Source organism: Anser brachyrhynchus (genome assembly GCF_964034855.1).
Source record: "Anser brachyrhynchus genome assembly, chromosome: 3".
Lineage (NCBI taxonomy): Eukaryota > Metazoa > Chordata > Aves > Anseriformes > Anatidae > Anser > Anser brachyrhynchus.
In genome coordinates this window covers 91,853,777-91,881,157 of record NC_137696.1, presented here as the reverse complement: position 1 = coordinate 91,881,157, position 27,381 = coordinate 91,853,777, and the positions used below count along the sequence as shown (strand labels likewise).

Below are 27,381 nucleotides of genomic sequence, written 5' to 3'. Positions count from 1 at the left end.
CCTTTAGGTACTGGGAAGCTGCTGTAAGGTCTCCCCAGAGCCTTCTCTTCTCTGATCTGACCAGCCCCAACCCCCTCAGCCCATCAACCCCTACTCTCAGCTTTTGGCACGCTGCAGTAAGATACTCAGTAGGCTGTTTCTCTGGCTCCACATCTAGAGAGTGTGTATGTATGAGCAGAGATTCCTGAACTCTTTGATCAAGCCTCTAACCTACCAGTTTCTTAGCCACAGCTGTCTGAGAGGGAAATACCTTTAAAGGGTGCAGGCACTACATAATGTGACTGTAAAAAGTGACTCAGATTTGAACTCGTGCATTTTGTTATTCAGCTGTACCTAGAAAAGATCAGCAACTGGTCATCACTGGTGTAAATAATGTCAGTGATGTCTGCGCTGGTACCAGAGAACACATGCAATCGCTTCCTTCACAGCCAGCCAACACTCCAAAGTCACTGCAAGACCCTGCTTTACACCAGGGCAAGTCTGTGCAGCCAATTCCCTTTTCACAAGTCCTTCACACTCGCAGCTGCCATCTCCTTTCCAGGCACATTGTCCTGAGCTCTGGCCTTGAAGCGTTAACCTCACGTGGTGCAGCACAATTGAGCACATCTGTTAATACCTCCATGCCAGAAGAGAATGACTAAGTGGTGCGGGAAGGGAAGGTGTTCAGCTCAAGGTTGTCTAATCCTGCCATTATGTAAAGTTTCATCGCAAAACGATATTTTGACTCATGTAGAATTATTCAGATCAACAAAAAGCCGGCAGTCTACTCAGAAGAAATACTGAAGTAGATCAAATGCAGTCTACTTCAGCTCTTCTCTGCAGACTCTGAGAGCTGAAATGTGAATCTTAGGCTGCAAATACATTCAGAAGAAATCAGTACAGCACTAAATTAGTTCTTCCCAAACGGTTTTGAGTAACCAATGTTAATGAACTAGCAAGGAGGCTGCATACCTTTAAAATGTCAGGGATGGTTAAACACTTAGGAAATTCCTTTCTAGTATATTGCAATCAAAGAATGGAGTGTTAAAGCAGCACGATTAATCTAATAAGTGATATTGTAACCACACCAAGTTTATCTCTCCATAAAAGTTCTAAAATTGCTTTGATTTTATAACTAAAACTGCAGAAATTCATATTGTTGGTATTTTTCACCTTCCCCTTGCAGCTGTTTGAGGAAGAGCTGCTTTAAGGAAACAATCTGTAGCCTTGAACAAACCATAGCACAGTGTTCTTGTGGCTTCTGTCATGCTTTAAACCCTGCTTATACAGCTGGTTAACGTTGAGCACATAAAAAGTCCTCTTTCCTTGAAGTGGTTGCTAATTAAGAGAGGGGGGCCTAAATCATCCTGTCTCTATTTAGTGCTTTTGAGCTTGACATTCTTTATCCTTCTAATTAGGAGTGAATATTTCAATGAAGTATTGATATTCTGGGTGTACTTATTAACTCATAGGGGGCTGGGGGTTAAAAGCATCAGATTGACTGCTCTGGAGTGCTGAGGAGCTGAAGTACACAGTGTTGCCGGTGCTCAGAAAACAAAATAAGAGATGGGCACTGACTATTAGTAAATATTATTAAAAAAATAGCAAAATACTTTATTGAAGTTGTCAGTAATTGGAAGCAAGGTAAATCATTCACTGTCTTCCATCTGAGTGTCTTGGTTATTATATTAATACAGCATAAAATAAGTTGTTAGAGGAAAGCTTTTCCCTGCACATCCTGAGACTCACGTTCACGTGGACACACACACAGAGAGGACAGGGCATAGCAATTCTTTCAGTATGACTTATTTCTGAATACTCCAAAATTATTACAGAATCAGAGAATGGTTGTGGTTGGCAGGGCCTTCTGGAGGCCATCTGCTCCAACCCTTGCTCAAGCAGGGCCACCCAGAGCAGGCTGCCCAGGGCCATGTCCAGGTGGCTTCTGAAGGTCTCCAAGGAGGAAGACTCCACAACCTGTCACTCCTGTAATCTTTACTCATTCTCTCACTTACTTAGACCATTCCTTCTCTCATGCGCATTCTAACAGTGGTGTTTTTAGTGCAACTTGGCTGTGAACAGGTTTTGAAATCTTGAAAGCTGAACATGTCCAAGGCATTTTTAATGACAAAGATAGAAACTGTTTGCAATTCTTCATTAAGGCCTTTACTACTGCCCACAGACGCAGTGGATGAAACCACAGTTATGATAAATGTGCTTCTTCACTGCTTTCAGAAATACTGGAACTTGAAGCAGTATCCCCTTAAACCAGGGAATTGTTTAGGTAATGACATTAAAGCTCCTTTTTTTTTTTTTTCTTCACTCCTATATTCCATATTCAACTTGACTGATATTCTCAGAACATTCTGGTTTGTTTGGGGCCTTTTTTTATTCTTCTTGGGATATTTTCCATTTCTGTACACTATTCTTAAGGAGAAATTTGTCCTTTCAGCTAGTTTGGGCATCTCTAGAGTCACACAGATGAAGTCTAGAATGGGCCTGGGGGCAGGAGTGGGTTTATCCAATCTACTCCACTGCCCAGAGGAGGTCCTTTCTTATTCCTTCTCTTAAAAGGGGGACAGCACCAACTAATGACATTATCTGCTCCAATGTTTTGGTCTCCTTAGCAATTTAAAGTTCATCCTGATACTTAACTCCAACTGTTATTGCTACCTATTAAGCCATTACTTCTTGTCTGGCCACCATAGACAGAAGAATCAAATTGTTCCTTTGCACTTTGCATAACCTTCAGAAAATGCCCCACCTTGGTATTCTTGTAGTAAAATATCCTTCAGACCTTCCCATGTATTTTCTTTGCCAGTTGTATATTCATGCAGGTGATTTTTTCACCTAAATATATTATTGCTATGGAATTTTATCAGTTTTTTTCCAGCTGCCCCCCCCCCTTTTTTTTTTTTCAGTTGGTCAGTATCACTCATGGGTTTTGTTCATTTTTTTGTTTGTTTGCGTGTTACCTCCTTCCAAAAATCAGAACTTTTGAATATTATCCTCTGCTTCTGTATAGACCTCATGGGAATTTATAGTGAGAAATTAGAAGCCAAGAACAGATCTAAGTGGAAAAGGATGAAGAAGATGACAAGACAAGCTCTCTTACATATTAATGTATTAAAGTGACTGCTTGTCTGTAGTTCTCTTGTAAAACTGTGCAGCAGTTAACAGCACAGCAACAGAACAGAAATCCAGAAAAAAAAAAAAAAGGAACAGCCTGTAGTACATATTATGTACTGTAATAATTGTACAATAATTGATCTGGCTTAATTTCTTCTTAGAATTAAATTTTTTAAACAGCCACAGCTGGGCTGTTCTTGTGGGGAAGTAATTGTGATGGTTGGGTGGATATTACCTGGTTGATCCTGCAAGGCCCTTTCATGACCTGAGCAACAGTTCCAGATAACCTGTGTGAGCATTGCAAAAAGTACAAGACTGGAACAGATGCTTGCCTTTGCATTTCTTTGCAAAGTTATCTTTATCCTGACCCATGGGTCCCCCTCCAGATGTGACTTAATTCTCTGTCTCTTTTTTTTTTTTTTCCCCTTGACCAGCCTTTGTGTCTGCTCTTGTGAAGTTCAGTTTCTGTGTCCTTTCTTGAAGTCACTGGAGTGATGCTAGGTATCTCTGTGTTGGTCATAATAAAATGCCTTTCAATAATCAGTGCTCCCCTTCTGGTTTAAAAGGCTCATCCCTACATACCTTGAAAGCCTTTTCAGATTTCAATAGGTTAATAAAGGATAAAACTGTTTTCAGCGAGCTTTGTGTACACTGTTCAGTGAAGTGCTGAATTGCTTGCTCATCTCCTTAAAAGTTATTTAAGAGAGAACCTCTATTGATTTTAAACATATAAAGCCATGGGTAACCCTGAGATAAATTAACAGCTGACACAGTATTAAAGCATTTAATCAACCTCCAAAGCTATTTAGGGTGCTATGTTATAAAGTGATTTCTGTTATTCTCTAGCAAGCCTTATATAAGAAGAAGGAAAAAAAAATGAATGCCATTTGCATGTGACATCAAAATGCCAGGGTGAACAAGGTGTTTCAATCTGTTCACTCTGTAACTTAATCGTTCAATACCCACAATGTTTATTGCACCCATGTTTGACAGTGTGGATCCAGGTCAGATTTATAGGATGACATTCCCATCAGAGAGCAGAAGACTGACATCTGTTAATCCTGTGTCAACTTTGCTCAGTGATATGTTTGTCCTTTCACAAGACTGACTTGATTGTTGATTTGACTTGGGCTTCTCTTCCATCAAGCTCATTGTCTTCTCTGCTATTCTTTCCACAATAGCTGAATTCCTCTTCTGTTTTGAGAAAGTGTTTAAGAACTGATTCATTTAGGCTGTGCTGACTTCATTCTTCTTCAAAAAAGAAGGGAACCTGGATGCCTAGGATGACCAAGCAAATGAGTTAGCTTGTGTTACTGGGTAACGAACTTTGTCTAACTCAGAACAGAATGCGAGGTTGTTCTTCAGTGCGCTGAGGCTGTTCCTTCAGCCCCAAGCCTGAGAGGAGGTTGTGTGCATCAGGCTGATCTGCTGAGCCAGCTTTTTCCCGAGCTTGTTCTCAGAAAGACTGTATTTGCTGGCAGAACCTTTGCTGGCTTGTGCACAGGAATGGGAGGTGTTTTCTTGACCTGCAAGACTTCAGTGTACTTTCAAAGCCCCATATATAAGGAGAAAATTTCCCCTCAGCTAACAACAGGTACAGTCCTCTATAGCCCTTCCACATTATGCTTGAGAAATTGAACTTTCTGTGTGTAACGAAGAAATGAGATGTTTTACTTATTAGCTCCCAAGTTACCACCTATGTGAATGTTGAATTAGTCCACAAATGCCTTCTTTGTATTTTAAATAGGGAAAAAAATGGAACAAGTAAACAAACAAAAAAACAAAAACACCACCACCACCACCAACACCACCAACAACAAAAAACACAATTCAAACAGTGTAAATTAGATACAAAGACTACATAGCTCAAACAAATTCTTTATCATAGTTCATAGTGGAGTTACTGCCCAACAAACTGATTGTGTGGCAACTTGGACAAAGCCATGACAAAATAAGATATTTTTTCCTCCAGTTTCTTCGTTATTTTCTTTAGAATTACTGTGTACTTACTGGAATAATTTTGTAAATATAATGTTATAGAGATTAAATATGTTCTTATAAATGAAAGACAAAATCATATAGAATCATTTAGGTTGGACGAGACCTTCAAGATCATCAAGTCCAACTGTTAATGTAGTGCTGCCAAGTCCACCACTAAACCATGTCCTTAAGTACCACATCTACACATCTTTTGAATATCTCCAGGGATGGTGACTCAACCACTTCCCTGGGCAGCCTGTTACAGTGCCTCACAACCTGCTTTTCATAAAAGCATGCTGACTGGGCCTGATCACATGGTTGTCCTGTATATGACGCATGATGGCACTCAAGATGATCTGCTCCATAAATTTCCCCAGCACTAAGGTCAGACTGATAGACCTATAGTTCTCTGTGTTTTTCTTCCATCCCTTCCTGTAGGATGGGCATCATGACGTTGTGGATGCCCCATCATGGAAGTGTTCATGGCCAGGTTGAATGGGGCTTTGAGCAAGCTGGTCTCATGGAAGTTGTCATTGCCCACGGCAGGGGAGTTGAAATTAGGTGATCTTTAAGGTCCCTTCCAACCCAAGCCATTCTGCAGTTCTGTGATTTGCTAGTCTCCAGTCAACTGGGACCTCACCAGAGTATGATTAGGACAATTTTCCCACTTGACCTACGAACTCAGTTCTGGATGGATAGAAGTAGATCACTTATTTCTAAGTTGGTAACTCCTTACTGATACTTGGCCTTGTATATTCGTGCTCTTTTTTTATTTTTTTACCACTACATGTTCCTTGTCCAGTGTAAAGTCTTAGTAACTTCCTTTTGATGATGATGAGGTTAATGTCCAGACTGCTCAGAGCTCTGGTGCACAGCCTAACCAAAGAGATATGGGAACACAGAAGAACCTGTCTATGGATGTCTTTCACAGCTGTTCAAAATGGAGGTATCAGACCTTGCAGAGTCCCTTTCTCAAGGGATGTCAGACAGATGTTACAGAGGGGAGTTAATCTGTGAGATCCCTTTCACCTACAGCAGAAAAAGTGACTGAAGGAGTCAGTTAGATTTATTTATTTATTCTGCAGGAAAAAAAAAATACATGTCAGCAGTGGGAAAGGAAGAAAGTTTTAAAGTCCATCCACATTCTAATGAAGGTTTTCTCTTTCCTAATGCCCCACCATCAGTGTCCTCCATGCTGTTTTTTCTTGTCTCCTGAAGATACCCAGCAGAGTTGCCAGTGAGAGTTTTTGAATGGCAGCATTGAGTCTTCCTGCTCAGAGCATGTCTTTGTGGGTGTGTTTTGAAATGTTTCTGTTAGAGCTGCAGCTGACAGAAAATTCTCTATAGCTGAACTGTGTTTGCATTCTGGTTACATTCTCTAAAATTTCAGTCTCACAGGACAAGGTAAAAATTACCACCAGAGATTCACAAGATGTTTTAGTGTCTGAAAAGCACATCTGCCTCTTGGTCTTTGTTGGCTTTCTAGGAAGGACTTGTGTCACTTGTTAATTTGGTGATTCGGGGTATTGTGTCTCTTCAACAGCAGCGCACATCTCTTCAGCTTTCTCTAAATCATTGCCGCTAGGAATACTGTCTACTTCTTCCTGCTGTGTTTCATAGTCACTTACTAATGTCCGGTCTGTAGCGACGCCTCACCTCATTTTCACTTAAGTTAGCCATGGAGTTACCTTGGGTATAAATGGGCAGATCTTTGCACATGAGAACACCTCAGTGTACTGTGAAGATTCGTGCAGCCCATCTCCATCCCCACCTCCTGCATGCTCAGTCTGAAGCCCTGGTTAACTCAGCTCAGAACTCAGTGTCTGAACTGTCTCTTGACTGAGCTCTACCAAAAAGACAATTTTGTCTAAATTGGAAAAAAAAAAAAAAAAAGGCAAGTTTAACCTGCCTCTATTAATATTATTTCATTTTTTCCTTCCTGTCTTTCTTCTTCAGCACAAGTCTGTCAGGCTTCTTTTTTAGCCCTGGTGTACACCACTGTAGGGTTTAGCTGAGCTCAAGGTGGGGACATTTTTTGTTACAAAATGATGTGTTAGTAGCTGCAGGAAGCTGCTGTTCTGATATCAGCTCACAGAGATGTTCCATCTTAGAGCAGGATCTCTGCAAATCTTTGGTTCATCTCTGCATCCTTAAAAAAAAAAGGGGGGGGGGGGAGGGAGGAGGGAGGGCAAGGGGATCTCAAATGATAGTTTGAGGACATTACTGTAAGCAAATCAAGAAGCTGCCCTGCAGCATCCTTGTCCTCATTCGACCTTCCACAGGGGAAGAAAGTACAGTTCAGATTGGAAAGTGAGTAGTACTGAATGAAAGGTTAGATAAAAGCTGTAGAGATAAACTAGATGTGTAAACACTGAGGATACAATTATTGACACAAACTGACACAAATGCACCTCCCAAGAAATTGTCCTTGCCCTGCCTTCCCTGTCCAATATTTCAGACCTTACCCTTGCTAATCATCCATGACTATCTAATCAGAAACTATCATCATGGTAAAGTCATCTTGCAGCTCACATTAGCTGAAGCACACTACTAATTTCATTGTAGCAAAAAATGAGCAACTGCAGTTGTGAAGACATATCTTAAACTACATTTCATTGCATTTTTGCTGAGTAAAAACAAAAACATTTCTGTAATTTGCGCTGGTGACAACAACAGCACAAGCCAGAAGGCAACAAACCTGAACCAACTGCAGAATTACCCTGGGCTGGTTCATTCAGGGGGCTAGAGAACACCTAGATAAAGTTAAAAATAAGCATCTAATTTTATTTTCTGTCTTTCATATCATCTTTTCAAGAGGTTTGCAGATGTTGAAGATGTATCTTTTTGAATTCTGGTTTATAGCCACCTTTGCTGCTTTTGTAATACACCTAACTTCCCCAACCACATTGATTACTTTTAATCACAGACCAAACAGCTAAAGCACAGTTCTCATTTCCTTTTTCTTGGCAATATTTTATCCTCATTTTCTTGGATGAAACTAGCTTGGTTCAATATAGTAACTGCAGCCAATAGTTCAGCTTTGTACCGATAATGGAGTTTCACACAGTTTTTGTTGCACTTACAGCTTTTAAAACCTTTCTATGAAAATGGAATTGACAAAATGTCTCTACATTAAAAAATAAAGCTCTAAAACCCTTTTGCCTGGAAGAAGTAGACTGGACATGATGATAATTAACGGATTTCCTGGGAATGTAAGAAAAAGGCTGTAAGCCCTGAACAGAATACTGTCACTTTTAACACAGATGACTCAAATTTAGCTAATCAGATCACAAATTATAGGGGGAGAATACTCCCACCTAATATGGGGCACTAAGGCATACTTTTTTGAGGTCTATTTATATTTGTTGTGTAGGAGACTGTTAACATGGTGACAACTAAGAAGTCCACAACTATTCAATAATTTTATTTTTCACCCTGTTTTTCATGTATCTCTAGCTCAGCAGCACTGACATGCAACATTGTGTAATTTGGCATGTTTGCTCTTTGGAAATCACTGTGAAAATCTGAGTTGTAAAAATAATAGGTCCAAGCCCAGCCCAAATGTGAAAGCTGAGAAATAAACCATATACTGATTTTTTTTCTGGTTCAGCTTGGTTTCTCTTAGGTAATCCTTAAAAAATAAGTTGCTGGGAGTACATATCACTGCCTTACTGTCATCATGCTGTGAAAGGTTGAAGCTGTAGCTTCCAGTCATTACTCTAGATAAACAAGGGGGCTGAAGAATGAACGCTGACTTAATAGCAATCAAATAATGTATTAACTTGCATGTTTCTGCTTTATCACCTCATCACAGCTCTAAAGAAGTTAGCCAGAAGGGAATACATGTCTTTCTGAACTGGTAGATATTTTCAAGGTTTGAAGTAAATGCATTCCTTTAAGAAAGGAATATGAAATGGCTTTTCATTCTTTCGAAGACAAAAAAAGGAAACTAATACTTCTTATCAGTGCTCACCAGGTTTATGGTATCAGTAGGGTATGTAGTGTATTTTCCCTACATATAACATAATATCTAATAGTTGAAAGATACAGAAATGATTACATATCACCAAAGGGCGGATTGCTAGTTCTTTTCTTTGATCCAAGATAAATTAATGGGTACAAAAAAAAAAATGAATTCAAAACACTTGTACTGCCCTTAAGATGCAGAAAGGCATCATGTAGCTTCTAAGTTAAGGCACCATCCTATTAAATTTCTTCTGCTTGTATCTGCTTTCTTGAAAGTAATTCTTTCAAGGAACTTGGCAATCCTGATACGTAGTTAGAAAAGCTCCACATTGCAAATGGGGAAGCTAAAAATTGCCTTTTAATCTTGCATTTCCATTTAAAAAGTCTTTTTCTGTCCTCCCACACATGGTGCTAGAATAAGTATATTGTGATGCCATTTTTTTACATAACAAACCTCTGTCTGGAATGCTCACCATGGAAAAGGTTGGACTCCATTTGCTTTGACTTCTTCAGTCCTGAAGAATTCCCTCCTTCCAGGGGAGTGCCTGCCTGTGAGCAGCACCAGCTCTTGGGTGAGAGTACATCTTCTGTCGTAGCTGGACCAATGCTGAAAATAAAATTTGCTCTGTGCATGTGAATACATATAAGAGAGAGAGAGGAGAAGAGGCAATATGGTGGCTGACTGCAGTGCACTGATGTAGGTGTTCAAACAAGAATGGGAAATTCCCATGGCTGCAGTTCCTTGGACCCTCTCTGTGTTGTAACCAATGACTACTGAGAAGTGATTTAGAAGTCCCACTCTAAATATTAGGTTACTAAAAAGGAAGGCACTGCTTAGTCTTGTTGTTTGTGTATGTTAAGAATCCTAGGGATGCATCTCCTTGGTTGTGCCTTTGGATTAATTTGTGTCACAGATGGGGTAAGTACTGTGAAACATCTTTACTTATACTAGGGTGGCCATTGTGCTTTCATGCTTCTAGGGCATAGTTATAACATCAGTATTCCTTCTAGATCTCTTATGTCCAACAGGACCTTTCCTAAATATCTGTTCCTCATGATCAAAGTCCATTTACAAATTGAGGACAATGGTTACTATCTTGCTCTACAGAGTGCTTTACACAAGTCCACAGGGGTGTATAAAAGCTTGAGTCAATATATGATGCTTTCATCTTGCCACGCAATGCCAGTATTCCATTTAACATTTAACCATTGAGGTGCCAGGAACAGCAAAAGACATGCAGCTTTATGTGTTTATTTAAATGATGCACCTTTGTTTCTGTCAGAGTCGCATTGCTGCAAGTTGCATGCAGGAAGGTTCTGCCAGCAGAACGTCTGTCAGAGAGCAAACGTGAAACTTTACACTGCAGTTCTTACGGGATCTGCATTTTCAATTCACTTTCTATGAGCACTGGCACCTGCACATTAAGCACATCCTTCAGCCTAGCCCTCATCAACAAAACACTTAAGGATTTGGCTAAGTGCTCTCCTCAACTGGGGCCTTCAACTCCAATTCTGAGCTCACTGCAGTCAGTGTGAGCTCTGACAAGAGCTGAAAGTGGAGCAGCCCCAGCCCTCCTGCTTCAATGAATATGTGAAGGGTCCTTAAAAGTTTCTATTTTACTTTGCTAACCTTGACTGTCAATATCTCCTCCTACTGCAACTCTCTTGAAAGTGCTGTACTTCACCGTGCCTTATTGTTTCTGCCTCTTGACATATTAAGTGCAGGACTAATGTCATGTTGCTGTGTAGTGTTTTCCTTTATTTTCCGGGGAGAGCAATTCCCATCCAGATGGATGCAGATGCCCTGCAGGTGCCTCAGCAGAGGCCTGCACAACCCCGCAGTCATCACACGTTCATATCTAAAGCAAAATCCATTTGGCCCCATTTTGTTTGTGGCACCTCTGTGCCACTCCACCCAAGCGGTGAGGAACGTGGGCCTCTCTCTCCCCCTCAGGTGTTTTGTAAAGTTTTCTGTAAAGTTTTGCCCACTGCTAACTCCAATCACCCCAAATCTTCACAGGAAAAGATGGCACTTTAATACAACCTCAGTCTGCTTCTTCTGTTTCTGTTAAATAAGAAATAGTTACTTCTACTGTTACTTTATTATTGAAGGCTGAAAGATACTCAAGAAATGAGTAAACAGGCATATCCTAACTGTAGCACTCAACCCTCATTCATTTAAATGAGAATTGGACACATGCTTAAATGCCTTTATGAAGTAAGGCTAAAATGAATTTAGCTAAACTTTTCCTCTGGACCCACAAGCAAGGGATCTTGGTAGAAAATAGAGAAGGAGGGTACCATAGCCTGAAGTATTAAAGCTGACAGCATTTTCAGCTTGTATAGTTCTAAAACCATGTCTTAATTTACTTCTAAAGTGCTAGTGCTTTCAAAAATATGTTTTTTAAAAGCAATTACTCTTTGAGTTAATCATCTACTGTATTTAATATGTAAGTCAGATCAAGTGCAAATTGCCTTTTAGAAGCTGCCAGATCAAAAAGCTTGTTTCTTCTAGGTCTGGCTTTCCCCTCAGGTTTAATACCTTTCTACTCACCAAAAGGTGTGCAAGTTCTTGTTTTCTAGTTCAAATATGGCAAGAAAGCACCATTTTCTCGCTCTGTGTTTATTGCCATTGAAATGGAATCTACATAACAGTATTTTCATTTCTGGATACAATTAATGATTTACATAATACTTAATAACAATATATTTAATAACAGTTTAAGAAGATGAAAGTTCGTGAACATTATTGAATTAATCTCTCATTTTCAATTGTGTATCACAACTGAAGTGTTCATTTTAACATGCAAGTTGCATCCTCAGCAAAATATTTCAATCAATTTATATTGATGTTCTGAGGTTACTCTCATTGTGCATGTCTCTGCTTTTATTCTAATACAGGAGCAGTGTGAGATTAACCAGGATTTAAAGGAAATACAATAGACAATTATGAATTCCACTGCATTCCTGAACCATTTGCAATTATGATTTATATTGAATTTTGGTAAACTAAATTTCTAATTGAACTTCAGGAAATATTTTCCCTCACTACATTACGTAAAAGATTAGAAGTGTTGTAGAAGGTTCATTTTTTTTATTCACTATTAGTGAGGCATCCAGTTACCTTTCACCCTTTAGTAGAAGTCAGGTACAAGCAGAGATTAGTGCAGTTAATACCAGCAGTAAGCTCTCTGCCTTAGTTAGAAGTAAATAAGAGACATGGATAAATAAGATATTTTTAGCTTTTCTTGAGGAACTTCGTTCTAAGACAGAAAAAGCACTGGCTAAAAAGGTCTCAGAGCCGGCAGCAGTCACCTCTGGGAATTCTCAAAGGATGGATGAAGTGCCATAAATTGACAACATCATTGCTCTTTGGTTTTGTTTGTTTGTTTGTTTGTTTCCTTAGGGGCAACAAGGGTGAGAAGAGGAGCAAGGGAGCAGCATACCACTCAGCTGACTTTAATGCTCAGAAAAAAAATTGGAACGAATAATTCAGCAACCTATTCATAAGTAACTGGAAAATTATATTGACATGAGTTGCCACCAACACTCTTGTCATGTAACTTGTTCTTGGCAAATCCAAACTAATCCCCTTCATATTGGGAAAATGGCCTTTGTGGATAGAATGCGAGCTGTGAATATTTTGTACCTTGGTTCTCAGTAAGACTTTTCACTATTTAACGTGATATTCACAGCTTATATCTAAATTATAATTTAGTTGAAAAGACCCTTGCCTGCAACTAAAATCACATACAAGAAATATTTTTAGTAGTTTCTTGACAAAAGAGAAACATATATTTATGTAGCTCTACAGGGATTTGTCTTCACTGTAATCTCATCTATGTTTTCAGTAGCAGTCAGGGTGAAGGGCTAGATAAGGTACTTATATTAAAAAAAAAAAAAAGTACTATTGTTATGCTGCAGGGCAGAAAAGAGTTGATATTAGAGAAATAATCAGAAAAAAAATCTACATGCAATAGGAACAACTGCAAAGTGTGATACGTAAACAGGAATAATCAAACGCACTAGTAGGGAATGGGGAGCACCTGATTAAAGAGCAGCTCTCCAAGGAACACCTAGGCAGTATAATGGATTTTGAGCTGAGCATGGAACTGAAGAAGGGGAAATACTATTCGGGGATGAATAAATCTGCAAGCACAATCAGCATGCGAAGCAATCCTTTGGTTCTGCTCAGTAATGCTGAGGCCCCTGCTGCAGTCCTCAGTCAGGTCTTCAGCAGCCATTCCAGGAAAGATTCTGACTAACCACTGTTCAAATAAAAGCAGTAAGAGCAATGAGAAATTTAGGAAATGTTTCTGTAAGAAAAAATCAGAAATTCCAACAGATTTGAGCATAATTCTCTATCTGATCTGATGCCCATTTGCTATGGGACAGAAAATTATTGCTTTGTTTTGTTTACAAAAAATTGTTGTGAAGATTTCTCTTGCACTTTTTATACAAATGTTGTTTCTGGAAGGAGAATTAACTCCCATTGCACACATTGATGACTTCAAAAACATTTTGGTTTTACTGTAGTATTTTCTGGTTCCAATTCTAATTAAATTAGGTTCCAGCTTAATGCCTGAAGGAAAGAGTGGATATGTGTATATTTTGTCCACATATGTAATTTGTTTGTAATTCTCTCTCATGTTAGTTTCAATGAGCCCTATTTCTGCAGAATGCTAAAATTGATCTCTTTTAGCACTAAAAGTATAAACATTCTTTCTATGGTGTTTGAGATTGTACAGAAAGTACTATTCCTTAGGTTTTCAGTTTCTCATGTGGTTAGCCATGTACTTATGAGTCTTCTCTTATATCTCTTCTCAAATGAGACATAGTATTTAGACTATTGCAGATGGCAGCAACATCTGAATCAGCTATGCAAACCACTATCTGTTTCCTCATATAGGGCATAGATACAAGACCTTTGCAAATACTCTATCACAAGTTAACAAATTGACCTTTAAAGTGGTGATGAGGAAAGGAAGGGAGTTCAAAAATAGCCAAAAAACAGCAAGTAACCAGTGGTGTCATTTTTGCATGATTCCTAGGTCTCTTCATGGTGTGTAATGCAAGAAATACTGAGTTTACTCATCTGAAACTTTATTCAGTCTTTGGTCATCTTCGGTATTGCATTGGCAATCACTGCCTGGCTTTCTGCAATGGGGAAAGAGCTGATTTCCTCCCCTGCTTTGCCAGGGGTCATGCTAGGAGCTGGGACACCTCAGCAAGAGGGGTTGCACAAGTCATTTAGAACCACCTGAGATAGCTGCACATTTACTCCTGCCCTGGTAGAAATAGCATCCCTGACACTATTCCATAAGATGTAAAACTGAGGCAATTCTTGCTATAAAGTATTTCCGTATCTTTTACATTGAACAACACACTGGACAACAAAAGTCTGTTGAAACCAGGATGGGGAAAGCCTGCCTCTTAGATCTCCACGGATGCTGTGACAGTTAGGGTGGTGGTGTCATAGGCTCAGGGACTACTCATGCCCAGGATGGACTACAAGTCAGTGCTGCTGCCAAGCAAAAAGGGCTGAGAGCTCTTCTGAAAGGAGAATTTAGGGAGTCCTTTCTTCAAAAACAAAGGTTTGGATCTCACATCTTGACAGGTATTTGAACATATAAGCAAACATTGTGGTTTATCCAGGGCACCTGGACATTCCTCTGGTTCCTAACAGCCCAGCCTGACCCCTAGAACAAACCACTAAGCTTAGGATGGGACATCTGTGTATTTTATACAGCTCAGAAGCAAATTAATTACCGCATTTGGGACCCCTGCCACACAGCTCTTCTAGCTGAATTTTCAGGGGGCTCACAAATTCTCAGCAGCTTGATGTGTTGTGTTGTCAGTCTGAAGCTCTCTGGTGGTGGCCGTGAGGCCACATGAGCCCCACTCAGGAGTACGTTGTGTAAGTCCAGCCTCCGAGCTTAGCCTGTGGCAAGGTGTCCTGCTTCTTGGGAAGAGGTCTGTGGTCAGGAAGAGGATTTATCGATACTCATGGCCATGCAGCAATGAGCAGCATGGTATTAAACTGGTACAGTAGATCATGTCAGTCCAGGTCAAAGCTTTGAACGAAATGCTTGGGTATCTCTGTATGGCTGTTCAGAGATGGGCTCATAGTCTGTAACTCCTTCCTACAGAATAACACCTCCTACCCAAACCAGCCCCTCTCTGAGACCTGCATTACTGACATCAATGACTAGAAATATTCGTCATCAGAAGAGTGGGACCATGATTCAGATTTTTTACTCATTAGTTGAGGATCTGGTTGCCAACTGTTGGGAACCTTATCAGCTTTCTCTCTCACTCATCCAGCCCACTTGTGTCAAAATGAAGGCTTTAATAGGGTGTTTTGCATTAAAATGGAGATAAACAGGGTGTTTGCTGGAAGCAGAACAAGGCAGAATAAGCCAGATCTTCAGCTGATATACATTTGTCACAGCTCTATAAAGATAATGAAGCTAGCACTAATTTACATTAGCTAAGAACCGGAGCTGCTGTATTTCATACAGACTCCTCTGCAGATCTTCTTCCTGCAGATAAGCAGAGACACTGCTGACAACATGCAGTCCTGCTTCCAGCACATGGCTTGGTAGGTCTGAATCATGCTTCTACTGAAGATCACTGAAAGACAAAAGTTAGTTGTAAGTAAAAGGCTGATTTTTCATACTTTCCCCTGGTCTGGCTTTTAGTATTCTAGGACAAAGATGATCTACATTAGCTTTGTCTGTAAGACATAGGTTTTGCCTTCTTATTTGTTCATGACTGCTTGGAATTTCCCATGTGCACTTAAGATTTGTGCGTTTACTTCAAATCTGCCTGGGACCCATCACACCCTCCCTGGCATTACCTTTTCCCTGTCACCTCCTGGCTTTTGGTTGTTTGGTGTTGGGGAAGGTTTTCTTGTTTTTTTTCTGCCTCTTTTAATACTTTCTCTCCCCCTGCCTTTTAACGTGGCAAAAGAAATTAAATTTTTTTTTTTTCTTTTCAGTAGGTAATAAGGGTTGAAGGGATTCCTTATTGTTCCATTCCTTATTATTCTTTAAACACAGGTGGCCATTGGCCTTCAGGATCGTGAGAGGTGAATCTGGAGCATTGTGGATTCACACTTTGGGACACAAATATGCAAGCCCCACTTCAATACCAACTGAGGTGCTCAAGTATTTTTGTGGGCCTCACTGGTTATTTATTGCAAACCGGAAGCAAAAGTGACAATAACCAAAGAGAAGTGTACTTGCCCGTACTATTTCCTTTCGTTGGAGAGTTCATACATGTTTAATGTCTTCTGACATTAGCTTGCGTTCACACGGGTGGCTGCATAACAAACAGCCCAACAGCTGGGGCAGTGGGAGCAGAGACACTCGAAGCCCTGTGACTCTGAGGGTCTGGGACAACAAGGCAAAACAGCCAATGAAAAATGTAGCAGAAACAAAGCTTTTCTATTCTGTTCAACAGAATAAATTGCATCCCTCCCAGACATAAATTCTTTTAAGAAGGAATTTTAAGAAGAAAACAGCTTTTTTTTTTTTTTTTTAACAGACATTTTCTGTGTATTTGTGTATGAATGCAGTAGCTATATGAATCTATTTTTTTTTCAAAATTCAGTGTGGAAAATTCCTGTAGCTGCAGGTATTTTTCTGCCTCTGAGTCAGAAGATCCACTGAGATGTAATACTCGTTTCATTAGACTCATCAGTGTTAATGCTGTTCAGCTCCATTTAATGAAAACAGTAAATTAGCATGTGCACAGGCTCTCTCTCACTGACTAATTGATATATGATGAAAGTTCCCATGTTACCAGCTAGTACATCTTCAAGGAGAGTAACTAGAAGCAGTGGCTTAAGGGGTTTTAAAAATGTATGTTTTTAATGATAGCAATAGCCAGCATATGCTATTTAAGAGATAAAAGCAAAATAAACAATTGGTACTGTTTGATGACAAAAACCTGTCCGTTTCATTTTCTACCCTGGGATTCTGAGTAGTTATTGTTCAGTCAGAGGAAGTATGTGGAAAAAAAAGCATCATATCTTAAAAAAAAAAAAAAAAAGCAATGGATTCGTGTGAACAGAAAGCAGCTTTACTAACTTTGTAGCTAAACTGATCTGCTCAAATTGCAAGATACCTCTGACCAGATCTTGCAGCATGTGAGGCACCAGCACCATTGAAACTATTCAAGGCACCAAGTTACTGACAAGTCACATTTTCTTTGTCTAGTAGGTCTGCAGCTGTGAGATGCTGCCAACCTGCGAGATAAAAAGCTAGGGGTCATAATAATTGTGTTTTCTGAGTTCATGTGTGCTGGGAAACACACTGCTTTTTCAAGACAAACTGGAAAAATTGGACTGGACTGTCACAGTGCTGTGCACAAATAGTCCTAGCAATGACTTGCAGGAACTAAACAGCATGGTAGATAGTTTTTACTGAACTATGAGATAACTTAATAAATTCCAATTTTTTATTTTATTAAACCCAAACTGATTTTCTCCCAATTATTTTTTATCAAGCATTTCAGTGTTGCTACTCTCCATATGGACAAGGCAAAAATCCTGTCCCATGCACAGATGGACCAAATAGTGAAGTTATTACAAGGCAAACAAAATTATTTAAATGGAGACCTGATTGTGGTTTTTAGTTCTTGATTATCAAAGTTGACAAAGTGTTTTTCTCTTATGTGATAGCAATTATCGTGAGACAGTAGTGTCCTATTTTGTTTCTTAGTTCTTCCTTATTATGTATTTCTGAATGAATGTTATGTGCTCTTGAAATAAATGTGAGAGGATTGTATCAAAACAAACAAACAAAAAAAAAGGAGGTATCTTTAAATGACTTGTATATATTTTAAGTCTTTTCATGAAGTGTATAATCTATCACTTTACTACCAAGGTAGAAGGTGGGCCGGTATAGTGGTGTGTGCTGCTGCTCTCCAGATATACTAATTTTTTCTCTTTATTTTCGATCATTCCAGAAGAATTTTATATTGTGGAGGACTATATTGATTCCACTTTAAGATGTAGACTTTTTGAGTACTACATCATATTTGTCTATATCATACTTACTTGTTGAGCCATAAACTAGATATTTGAGTGATATTTCCCATTGCTGAAATGTAAAAGGTCTATTTGTGAAGACTAATGAAAGTGGCAAAGTGCATGACTGCTTCAGGTCTTACATTGGCTTCTCTTCATAGACTTCATGCTGAATTACTACTGAGCAAAAAGCCATTGCAATGATATTTTTAAAGATTCATATTCTTCTGTACTTTGAAAGAGATCAATGATGTGGTGGTAAAAGATATGAAGGAAGACATTTTGTTATCTATGTCCTCCTTTAACTGCTAGGCCCAGTGAACTTTTCCTTTTATTTAAAACACTACTCATGTAATGGTTGTGGACTGTGGCTTTTTCCTCACGATTAGAATCTCTAAATATGTTAGACTCTGGCAGCAGCAATATTTTTTTCATTTTTTTTAGCTGCCTTTTTATGGAACTGCTGGGACAAAATACAACATAGGCTTGCTTTTATTTTCCTCTGCTTTATATTTTAAGTTTGCAAAGGCTTAGGAAATACCCAAAGACTTTCTAGATAAGATGAAAACTCCAGGATCTAGAGCTTCCTTGGAAGGATTTTAAGTGTTTCATCCCTACCCTGTGCAGATCCCTGGCCCTAGCCTGCATCATTGATGCCCTAGCTTTGAAATAAATGATTAATTACTTATGTGTTGCCCAGGGCCCAGGCAGGAGCTGTGTAACTGATGTTGCAGCTTGCTAATGGAGTAGTGATAAACAAGACCTTACCTCTGATTATTTTTCTTCTTAGCCCCAAAGTAGCATTATAAATTGTGAGATTCCCAGTTCTAATTGAGCCACAACAAAGTCTGCTAGAGGAAAAAATGGATTTCCAAGTGACTCGCCTTTCCTCATCCTGATCCAGAGATGCATTCCTGTGTAATGCTACATCTTCCCTACTCAAACCACATTTAACTGTATTAGAGAATTTAACAGTTGAATAAACAGTTGATAATCATCTCAAGGACAAGAAAATAGTCTCTTAAGACTTTCTTCTTCTGCACGTAGTCAGATAACAGTGCATCCAGTCCAGTACTAACAGTATACTGTCCAATGACAGTGTCTCCACCACCTCCCTGGGCAACCCGTGCTGTCTGAAGGGAGGATGCTTTTCCTTGTCTGCTAGCTGTGAGCCTGAGCTGCCGAGTAGAGTCCCTGCAGAGAGCCAAAGAGCCTGCATTTACAGATCATGTGTAGCCTGCACATCCCCCTCTTTGAGAACTTCCAGGTGTCTTTCTGATAAATCCTTTGCTTAATATAACCTGTTTTCAAGCAACCTTTAATAATAAAAGTACAGAGATAGAACCCTTTTACTTTTTATCTTTTTACTAACTTATGGTTATGTAAATTATAATATTCAGGAACACTACAATCCTATGAATTTTTATAAGTATTTAAAACTGTTACACTCTATTTTAGTTTTTCCTACATATTAGAAATGCAACAGACTATAAGTTTATACTACATGTTTGAATATTGTATGTGCATAAATGTCATGGGTTTGGCTGGGATAGAGTTAATTTTCCCCATAGAGGCTCATATGATGCTGTGTTTTGGATGTGTGATGAAAATAGTGGTAATAACACACCAATGTTTTAAGCTGTTGCAGAGCAGCACTTACCTCATGCTGCCCTGCCAGCGAGGAGCTGGGGGTGCCCCAGGAGCTGGGAGGGGACACAGCCAGGGCAGCTGGCCCAGGCTGGCCAAAGGGATGGCCCGCACCAGGAGGTGTCGTGCTCAGCAATGAAACTGGGGTAAAGGAGGGGAAGGGGGACCACTGGGAGTGATGGCATTTGTCTTCCCAAGGAACCATTACCCATGATGAGTCCTGCTTTCCTGGAAGTGGGTGAACATCTGCTTGCTGATGGGAAATGGCAAATGATTTCCTTGTTTTGCCTTGCTTGTGTATGCAGCTTTTGCTTGGCCTAGTAAACTGCCTGTATCTCAGCCCATGAGTTCTTGCACTTTTATCTTTCTCTCATCTATCCCACCTGGGGAAAGCGAGCAAGTGGCTGTGTGGTGCTGAGCTGCCTGTTAGGGCTAAACCACAACAAAGTTATTTGGACTAAAGTGAGTGAAATAAACTACCTAATACAAATGCAATGATTTGCCTTGACATAGCTTCCTGATTCACTGGCATTTTACACAAGTGCAGGAAAACAACGACACACGTTTCAGATTGTTCATGAAGGTTAACAGTCATCAGGTCAAAACTGTTGTTTTGGAAGGTAATTAAACTTTGATGGTAAATAGGGAACAGTATCAGATTTTGAGGTTATTTTTTTTTTATCTTTTTGGGTCATGTTTTTTATTTCTTTGTGTTATGGATCTCTTTTTCCTGTATCTTGTAATGCAACCTAGTCATATAGGTACTGGGAATGGAGTATGGGTTTATTTTCCTCGAGACTCTCTCTTGTACAAATCATATTTAACTTACTTCAGTTGTCTGTACATGGTAACAAAAATTAAAAGATACCCTAAATAAGTCTTCAATTAGTGTCCTATCTGCTGCTATCTCACATTAAATAAATAAATAAATAAATGTAGTTAATGCAAACAGAAAACAAAAACAAAGCACAAAAACACACTCTGAAGTGCTTAAACTATGTCCTTCTTTTCTTGCTTATTTTATTGCTGTCCTCAAAATAATTCTGCTTTCCCATTATGCAGTTTCCTCTTGCCAGTTCTTCACAATCAATAACCAGGTAAGAAACTGGCAATTCTGTTTCTTTGTAGTTGTCACTACCAGTTTCTTTTAAATAAAATGCCTCTTCTTGACCAAGCAGTGTGCAGGATGGATACCCAATACTGTATATACAATACACAATACCCAAGACTCTGAGGGGAAAAAAAGAAAAAAAGAAATAAAAATAAAAAAGCTAGGACTGTAGATAACTTATGTAGGTTCGAGAATTTAAAGAAAGAAGCAGTCATTAGCCTGGGTTAGCTTCTTCTATTGCAGAAAATCAGACCATTTCACACACTTTGTCTCATACTGAGCCATACTTTTAGTCTGATTTAAAGTAGTCTTTTAGAAGGCATCCAGTCATGACATGGAGGCATCTAGAGATAGAGAACCCACGTGTTCTGTAAGCTACCCTGTATGTTTAAACATGTACATAGAATTTCGATTGATTTTCTTATATTTTTCTTTTTTGAGTTTGGCTATTGCTTTTTGCTGTGTTCTTCTCTTCCTTTATGAGATTAGCACATTAGCACATTTAATATAATATTTTATTTCTTTGATGCTAATCAATTACGTCTCGTTCTTCGTTCTTAGAAACCGAACAAACTGCACTCTGAAGCATGACAAAGGGGATGAAATGTACGGTGTGAAGATGACACAGAGGTATCCAGTATTGAGAAGGAGAGGGAGAGCCATGTGGTGTGTGTGGGGGGTGCTGGTGGTGGGGGGAAGATGTGACAAAAACTTCACAAGGTAATTGTGGGCGTTGAGAACAGAAAGCCAACTGCCTATACCCCTGAGAGGTGCATACACAGTGTTTGGTTCACATGGGTTTCTCTGTGGAAGAGCAAGAAACATAGCTCAGGGGAGATGCCCAGTGTTATGGATTAATTAACCCTGGGTGGAAGTCTTAATGGCAGATATCAAGGGCCTTAGGTCTTGCTTTACTACAGTGGTAAATAATGGAAAAACAGAACGAACAAAATGGGAGAGATTAAGATAAAGCACTGGAGAATTTAAAAGACAAGAAGTGTGTGCATTTCGGAAGCCCAGTTTCCTGACAGGCACTAATAATTATGGGATGAGAGAGGCTAACAGTGATCCTTAATCACCAGTCAGACCACTGATGGCTATTAAACAAATGACCCCAGTTAGTAAGATAGACAACTTACCATGTCTGGGAGTCAATGGAGTCAAAAAGAGGGTTTAAATTTATTTAGCTCTCGGTAGCATGACTGGAGAAAGGTAGTTAAGTATGACTTATGGCTTCTTTCCACGTACTGCTGCCTGTAGCAACAGATATTTTAATAAACTTCACTAGGAAGAAAATAAAATGGATTTTGTGAAAATACCTGAGGTGTTTTGAAGATACTGGGATCCAAGGAAATATATTTTATGGCAAACATCCCTGTAATGCAAAGAAGCAGGGGACTTGTAAGTATGTAATGAATATAGAACAGGCTTGAGGAAATAAGGTTGGTGAATCTAAGCAAACTGTGTGCCTTGAAATGTAAAACAAGCAAAGTATATTTCTTCCATACAACAGCGAGCTGTAGTATGCATTTATTAGCTGTAGAATAACTGAACTCCCCATCGTGTTAAGTGCCAACCCCCTGAAGGAATGAAATGTTTTGATTGAAAAGAAATGGGCCCTTCACACAGCACAACCAAGCCCATTAACAGCCAGTTTGCTCTCCTGTGGGCAGTTCTTCCCTCTTGGTCAGGGCAGCAGGGACTTTAACTCCTGCAAAGTTGCAGAAAAGAGCACTCTCAGTCTGCTGTTCTCCCAGCCAAATCTGTATCAACATAACTGGGATTTTCCTCCTAGGAAAGCTCAAAATTTAAACATCTCTGTGTTGTTCTCAGACAGAGAAACCCTCAGCTAACCACTGCTATCTTTACCCATTTCTTCCCTTGGTAAACTTGAGCAGCTTCAGTGACAAGTGTTGCTGTTGTTTTTATGATGAACCTCATCTTACTGCGCTGGGGACCTGGAGGATCACCTGGCCTGGGATGTAGGAAATAAAATTAAACTGTTGCTACAAGCTCCACCTGAGCCCTTACGGGAGGAAAATATCTTTTTATCTTAATAGAAATCTAACATAAGCACTTGGACAGGTGCTTATCACAAGACACCAGCTCTGAGTCTTCACTGTGCTTCCTGGGCTCTCCTTGGGATGGGGATTGTCGCTGGGCTTGTAAATGCCCTTTGTGCCCTTGAGGAACTGCCTGGGATTTTTGCCTTTCCATCCCATCCACCTCTATGAGTCATTAGGATTTCCTCACCGTCTTTTCTCACCTTCTCTGAGTGGCCAAGCCAGTTCTTTACCTTCCCACCCTGATGGGAACCCTTACTGGTTTGAGTCTTTTAGTCAGGTGCACGTAGCTGTGTTGGGATCTCCATGACCTGCTAATCAGGGTGCCGTCACTACACTCTGCTCCTACAGCCCTTCTGTTCCTGCTGCCCCCACATCCAGACCTGTCTCTGTCCATGCCAATGTTAACCTTTCTGTTGCAATTCTCTAAAATACTTGACAGAGATATTCGGTGACCTGTGTCCTCACTGCTACCATCCTGGATTATTATGAAGTGAAATGAAAGTTCAGATCCAATCTTACCCAGCCGTGCAATTTCTAATAACTCAAAATGTATCATTCAGTGTCTGTCTTTGAAAAAATCAAGTTCTTAACGATTTGAAATGAAGAATACTTCAGGAAAAATGTTAAGCTGCAATGAATGCATATAGTGGGAGGAAGCAGAAAATGTCTGGGTTCAGTGAACCACTTCATTTACATGTTTGCTCTGGTACATGCTATGGTGATACTGCAAAATAGCTTGGGCTTGATATTTTCCGTGATTATTCTTATCCCAGGCAGATGGATGCATCTTTTCAGGGTATTTAGAGCTGTTTGGTTTTGTTGTTTTTCAATTTTTGAAACATAGATTAATGTAGTTTTCTCTAAGTTTTCTCAGCCAGAAAAAAAATGCACTGCAGTGCATAACTGGTACAGATGCTTAGCTATCTAAACAGAACTTAAAGAGCAAAAGCTGCAGCCTTGCTCATTAAGGATTTTTATGTAAATATAATGTTGATACATAAAGAAAAATCAATTCAAACTTTTAAGGGTCCATGAGTTAAACAAATCAAGTAGACTCAATAGTTTAGCCATATAAAAATCTAGTTAGTAAAAAAATATTTGGATGTTTTATCTGGTGTAATTTCTATATGCATTTACATATTTATAGCTACTCTACCAGTATTTCTTCCTGTAATGCTACTGTGCTGTAACAGAAAATAGCTTCTAAAACGTAATACCGTACAGCTTCTATGGCCATGGCTGAATGTTCCCTCAGTAGCAGTGTGAGATGTTTGACATTAGTTTAGAATGCAGTGTCATTTCCCAGGAGTTATGGGTTAATTCTGAAAAAAATTAAATAACCCTCAGATACATGTTGTATAAATGGTTCTTCACTCATCCATATTCAAAACAAGACTTTTAAAAGAGGCTCCTTGTAGCTCATATCTGCAAGTGTGATCTCAGGGAAAAATAACTGCATTCAAAATTGCAGTTACACAGCTACAGGGAAAAGTTTAAAAAGTCTGCCTCTTTAAACAAATCATCTTGCATTTGAAATTTATTTTCAGCCTCCCAGGTGGTTATCTTTGTCAGTGTTTCAGGAAGCAAAATAATATATATGAGCCAATAGGTACTGGATAATAGAGGCCTCCTGTAAAGACAAACTACTGTGTATGTAAACATCTCAGCAGTGCCAATATAAGTGAAAGTGTGTTGAAAAGCATTTTTATTGTATGCCAGACAGTCTCAGATAATTATTTTCTAAAATTTCATAAGGAATAATATTATTCCATTTCATGGGATTTAAGCATCCACTTTATTTTTTGTTAAATATGTTTTTTGCAAAGCTGTACTGCACCTCTAGGTACTCTTGGAGAACAGCAGAGATGTCTTAAATTCCCTTAAAATCAAGAACCTCTTGAACATCTACATCACCTCAGAAAACTGCAAGAGTTCACAAAATCTTATGACAGCAAATACATAATTCATTTTGAACAAAGGGCAGCAATTAACAAACCCATGTTTTTTAGATGAAAATAAATGGAAATAATTTGTTTGGACGTACAGGTCCCTCAGGTATTCAATATGAACAATATGAACACCTTTGATTAGATGGATTTCCTTCTTTTTTCTTCTGAAGACTCTAGGCCAGATCCTTTACTCCCAGGGGGGGTAGGGGGGGAAGAAAAAAAAAAGTGCATCTGACACCTTTTTTTCCTTCTATACTTTTTTTTTTTTTTCAAAGACAGACTCAGCATTGCAAGTCCCATGCTAGAATTTATCACACTTTTAAATTAGTTTTCCAGACTTTAGCCCATTTGTGTTCCCCAACATCTGTCTGGCAGTGCATCAGTCTGACAATGCAGAGCAAGCCCTTCATATTTGCATGACGTGAGTAATACAATGAAAATAGATGTGTGGAGTAGAAAGGGCCTGTGTGTAGAATACTGGATACAAATCTCAGAGCTGCATCCCAGGTCTGACAACAGAGAAACAAAATGTCTTGCTGCAGGTCCAGCAGCTGGAGCGTGAGACCTGTGAGTTGTCCCTCCAGGCCAGGTCTGCAGTCACTGCCTCTGTCTCCTTCTATTCATGCAACATGCTTGGAAATGCATTTGTCATGGTAAAGAGAGAGCAGTGGTACCTGAAGGTAAGGACTAGGACGAGGCGCCAGCAGCTTCTGTTTTACTGAATAAGGTTGTGTATGTGTGGTGGTTTCACTGAGGTGGGCAGCTAAGCTCCACCACAACCACTCTCTCACTCAAACTCCTCAAAGGAAAAGGGGAAGCAAATACAACGAAAAGGGCTCAAGGGTTGAGCTACGGACAGGGAGATCACTCAACAATTATCATCACAGGCAAAACCAGACTCAGCATAGCGAGATTAATATAATTTATTGCCTATCACTAGCAGACTAGAGCAGTGAAAAACTAAAACAAACTAAAACCACTTCCCTCCATCCACCCTCTTCCACCTCCGCCCCCAAAGCAGCTCAGAGGAACTGGGAATGGGGACTGCGGTCAGTCCCTGAATGTTTGTCTCCGCTGCTCCCTCACGGTCCCTCTCTGCCCCTGCTCCACGCGGGGTCCCTCCCACGGGATGCCGTCCTGCCCGAACTGAGCCTGCGGGGGCTGCCCACAGGCAGCAGCTCTTCAACAACTGCTCCCACACGGCTCCGTACCACGGGGTCCATCCCCCAGGAGCAAACTGCTCCAGCACGGGTCCCCCACGGGCGGCAGCTCCCCCCAGACCCCCTGCTCCTGCGTGGGCTCCTCTCCACGGGCTGCAGCTCCGGCCCGGGGCCTGCTCCTGCGGGGGCTCTCCATGGGCCGCAGCCTCCTCCAGGCCACATCCACCTGCTCCACCGGGGGCTCCTCCACGGGCTGCAGCGTGGAGATCTGCTCCGTGTGGGACCCGTGGGCTGCAGGGGGACAGCCTGCTCCACCAGGGGCCTCTCCACAGGCCGCAGGGGAACTGCTGCTGCCTGCCTGGAGCACCTCCTGCCCTCCTGCTGCACTGACCTGGGGTCTGCAGGGCTGCTTCTCACTCCTCTCTCCCAGCTGCTGTTGTGTAGCAGGTTTTTTTTTCCCTTTCTTACATCTGCTCTCACAGAGGTACCATCAGCATCTCTTACTGGCTTGGCTCTAGACAGCGGCGGGTCCCTTTGGAGCCAGCTGAAACTGGCCCTTATCTAATACGGGGCAGCTTCTGGATTCTTCTCACAGAAGCCACCCCTTCAGCCCCCACTACCAAAAACTTGCCATGTAAAACCCACTACAGTAGATGACAAAATATACATCCTTCACACTGTTTTTCCTTAGTATGGAACAATGTGTTACAAACCTTAGCATAAATCTATTAATACAGAAGGTCGAAATCTGTCTATTCTACAAAGTTTATTCACAAGGAATAGGAAAGAGATGGAGATTGGAACATGTGGGTTATCTGTACACTTGTTTGTAAAGAGAGGGAAATTAAATATATAAAAGGTGAAAGCTTGAGGTTTATACCCAGGAAGACTTTGGGAAGTACAGGTGGCAAAGAGAACTGGGTATATATTGCCAGTTTGTAAACTGGCAGAAAATTCACAACCACAAATTTGAGACTTCACATCTTCAAAAAATAAGAAAAATCTCTTGACAGTTGTTCCTTTTGGTTTATTGTTTACTGTTCATGTAAGCAATAATTATTTTTGTTGATGAACTTGATTTTATCACAAAAGCTGAACCACGCATAATTTAAATGTAGATTATTGCCAAGTGCAACTTTAGTCTGATTTAGGGCAGGTAATTGCATAGTCACAGCAACATAGTCCCCAAAGTAAGTATTCTAAACTCGAAAGAAACTGAAAAATGTTGTAGAATGACATCTCAAGACAAAATTTAAACTTTTTTGTATTTTTTTTTGTATTTCTGTTTGTACAATGCATGAGGAAGAAAGAGGAAACCTGGTGGTATGATAAAGCTGTGAAAGGTTATTGGGTATCATAT

The 27,381-nt window shown here is 40.0% G+C and overlaps 1 protein-coding gene across 2 annotated transcripts in view; it reads left to right on the top strand.

Annotated features, from left to right (window-relative positions):
* The window catches only part of MEI4 (meiotic double-stranded break formation protein 4), a 160,841-nt gene that overhangs the window by 119,388 nt on the left and 14,072 nt on the right, over window positions 1–27,381 (top strand). Inside the window, exons 5-6 of one of the 2 annotated variants that reach the window (XM_080585986.1) lie at window positions 21,408–21,476; window positions 25,404–26,665. In XM_080585986.1, the coding sequence (XP_080442112.1) occupies window positions 21,408–21,437 (30 nt within the window). In that variant the 3' untranslated portion in view covers window positions 21,438–21,476; window positions 25,404–26,665. Of the gene's footprint in view, window positions 1–21,407; window positions 21,477–25,403; window positions 26,666–27,381 lie in introns of those variants that run through there. The other variant, XM_080585985.1, reaches the window with a different exon arrangement.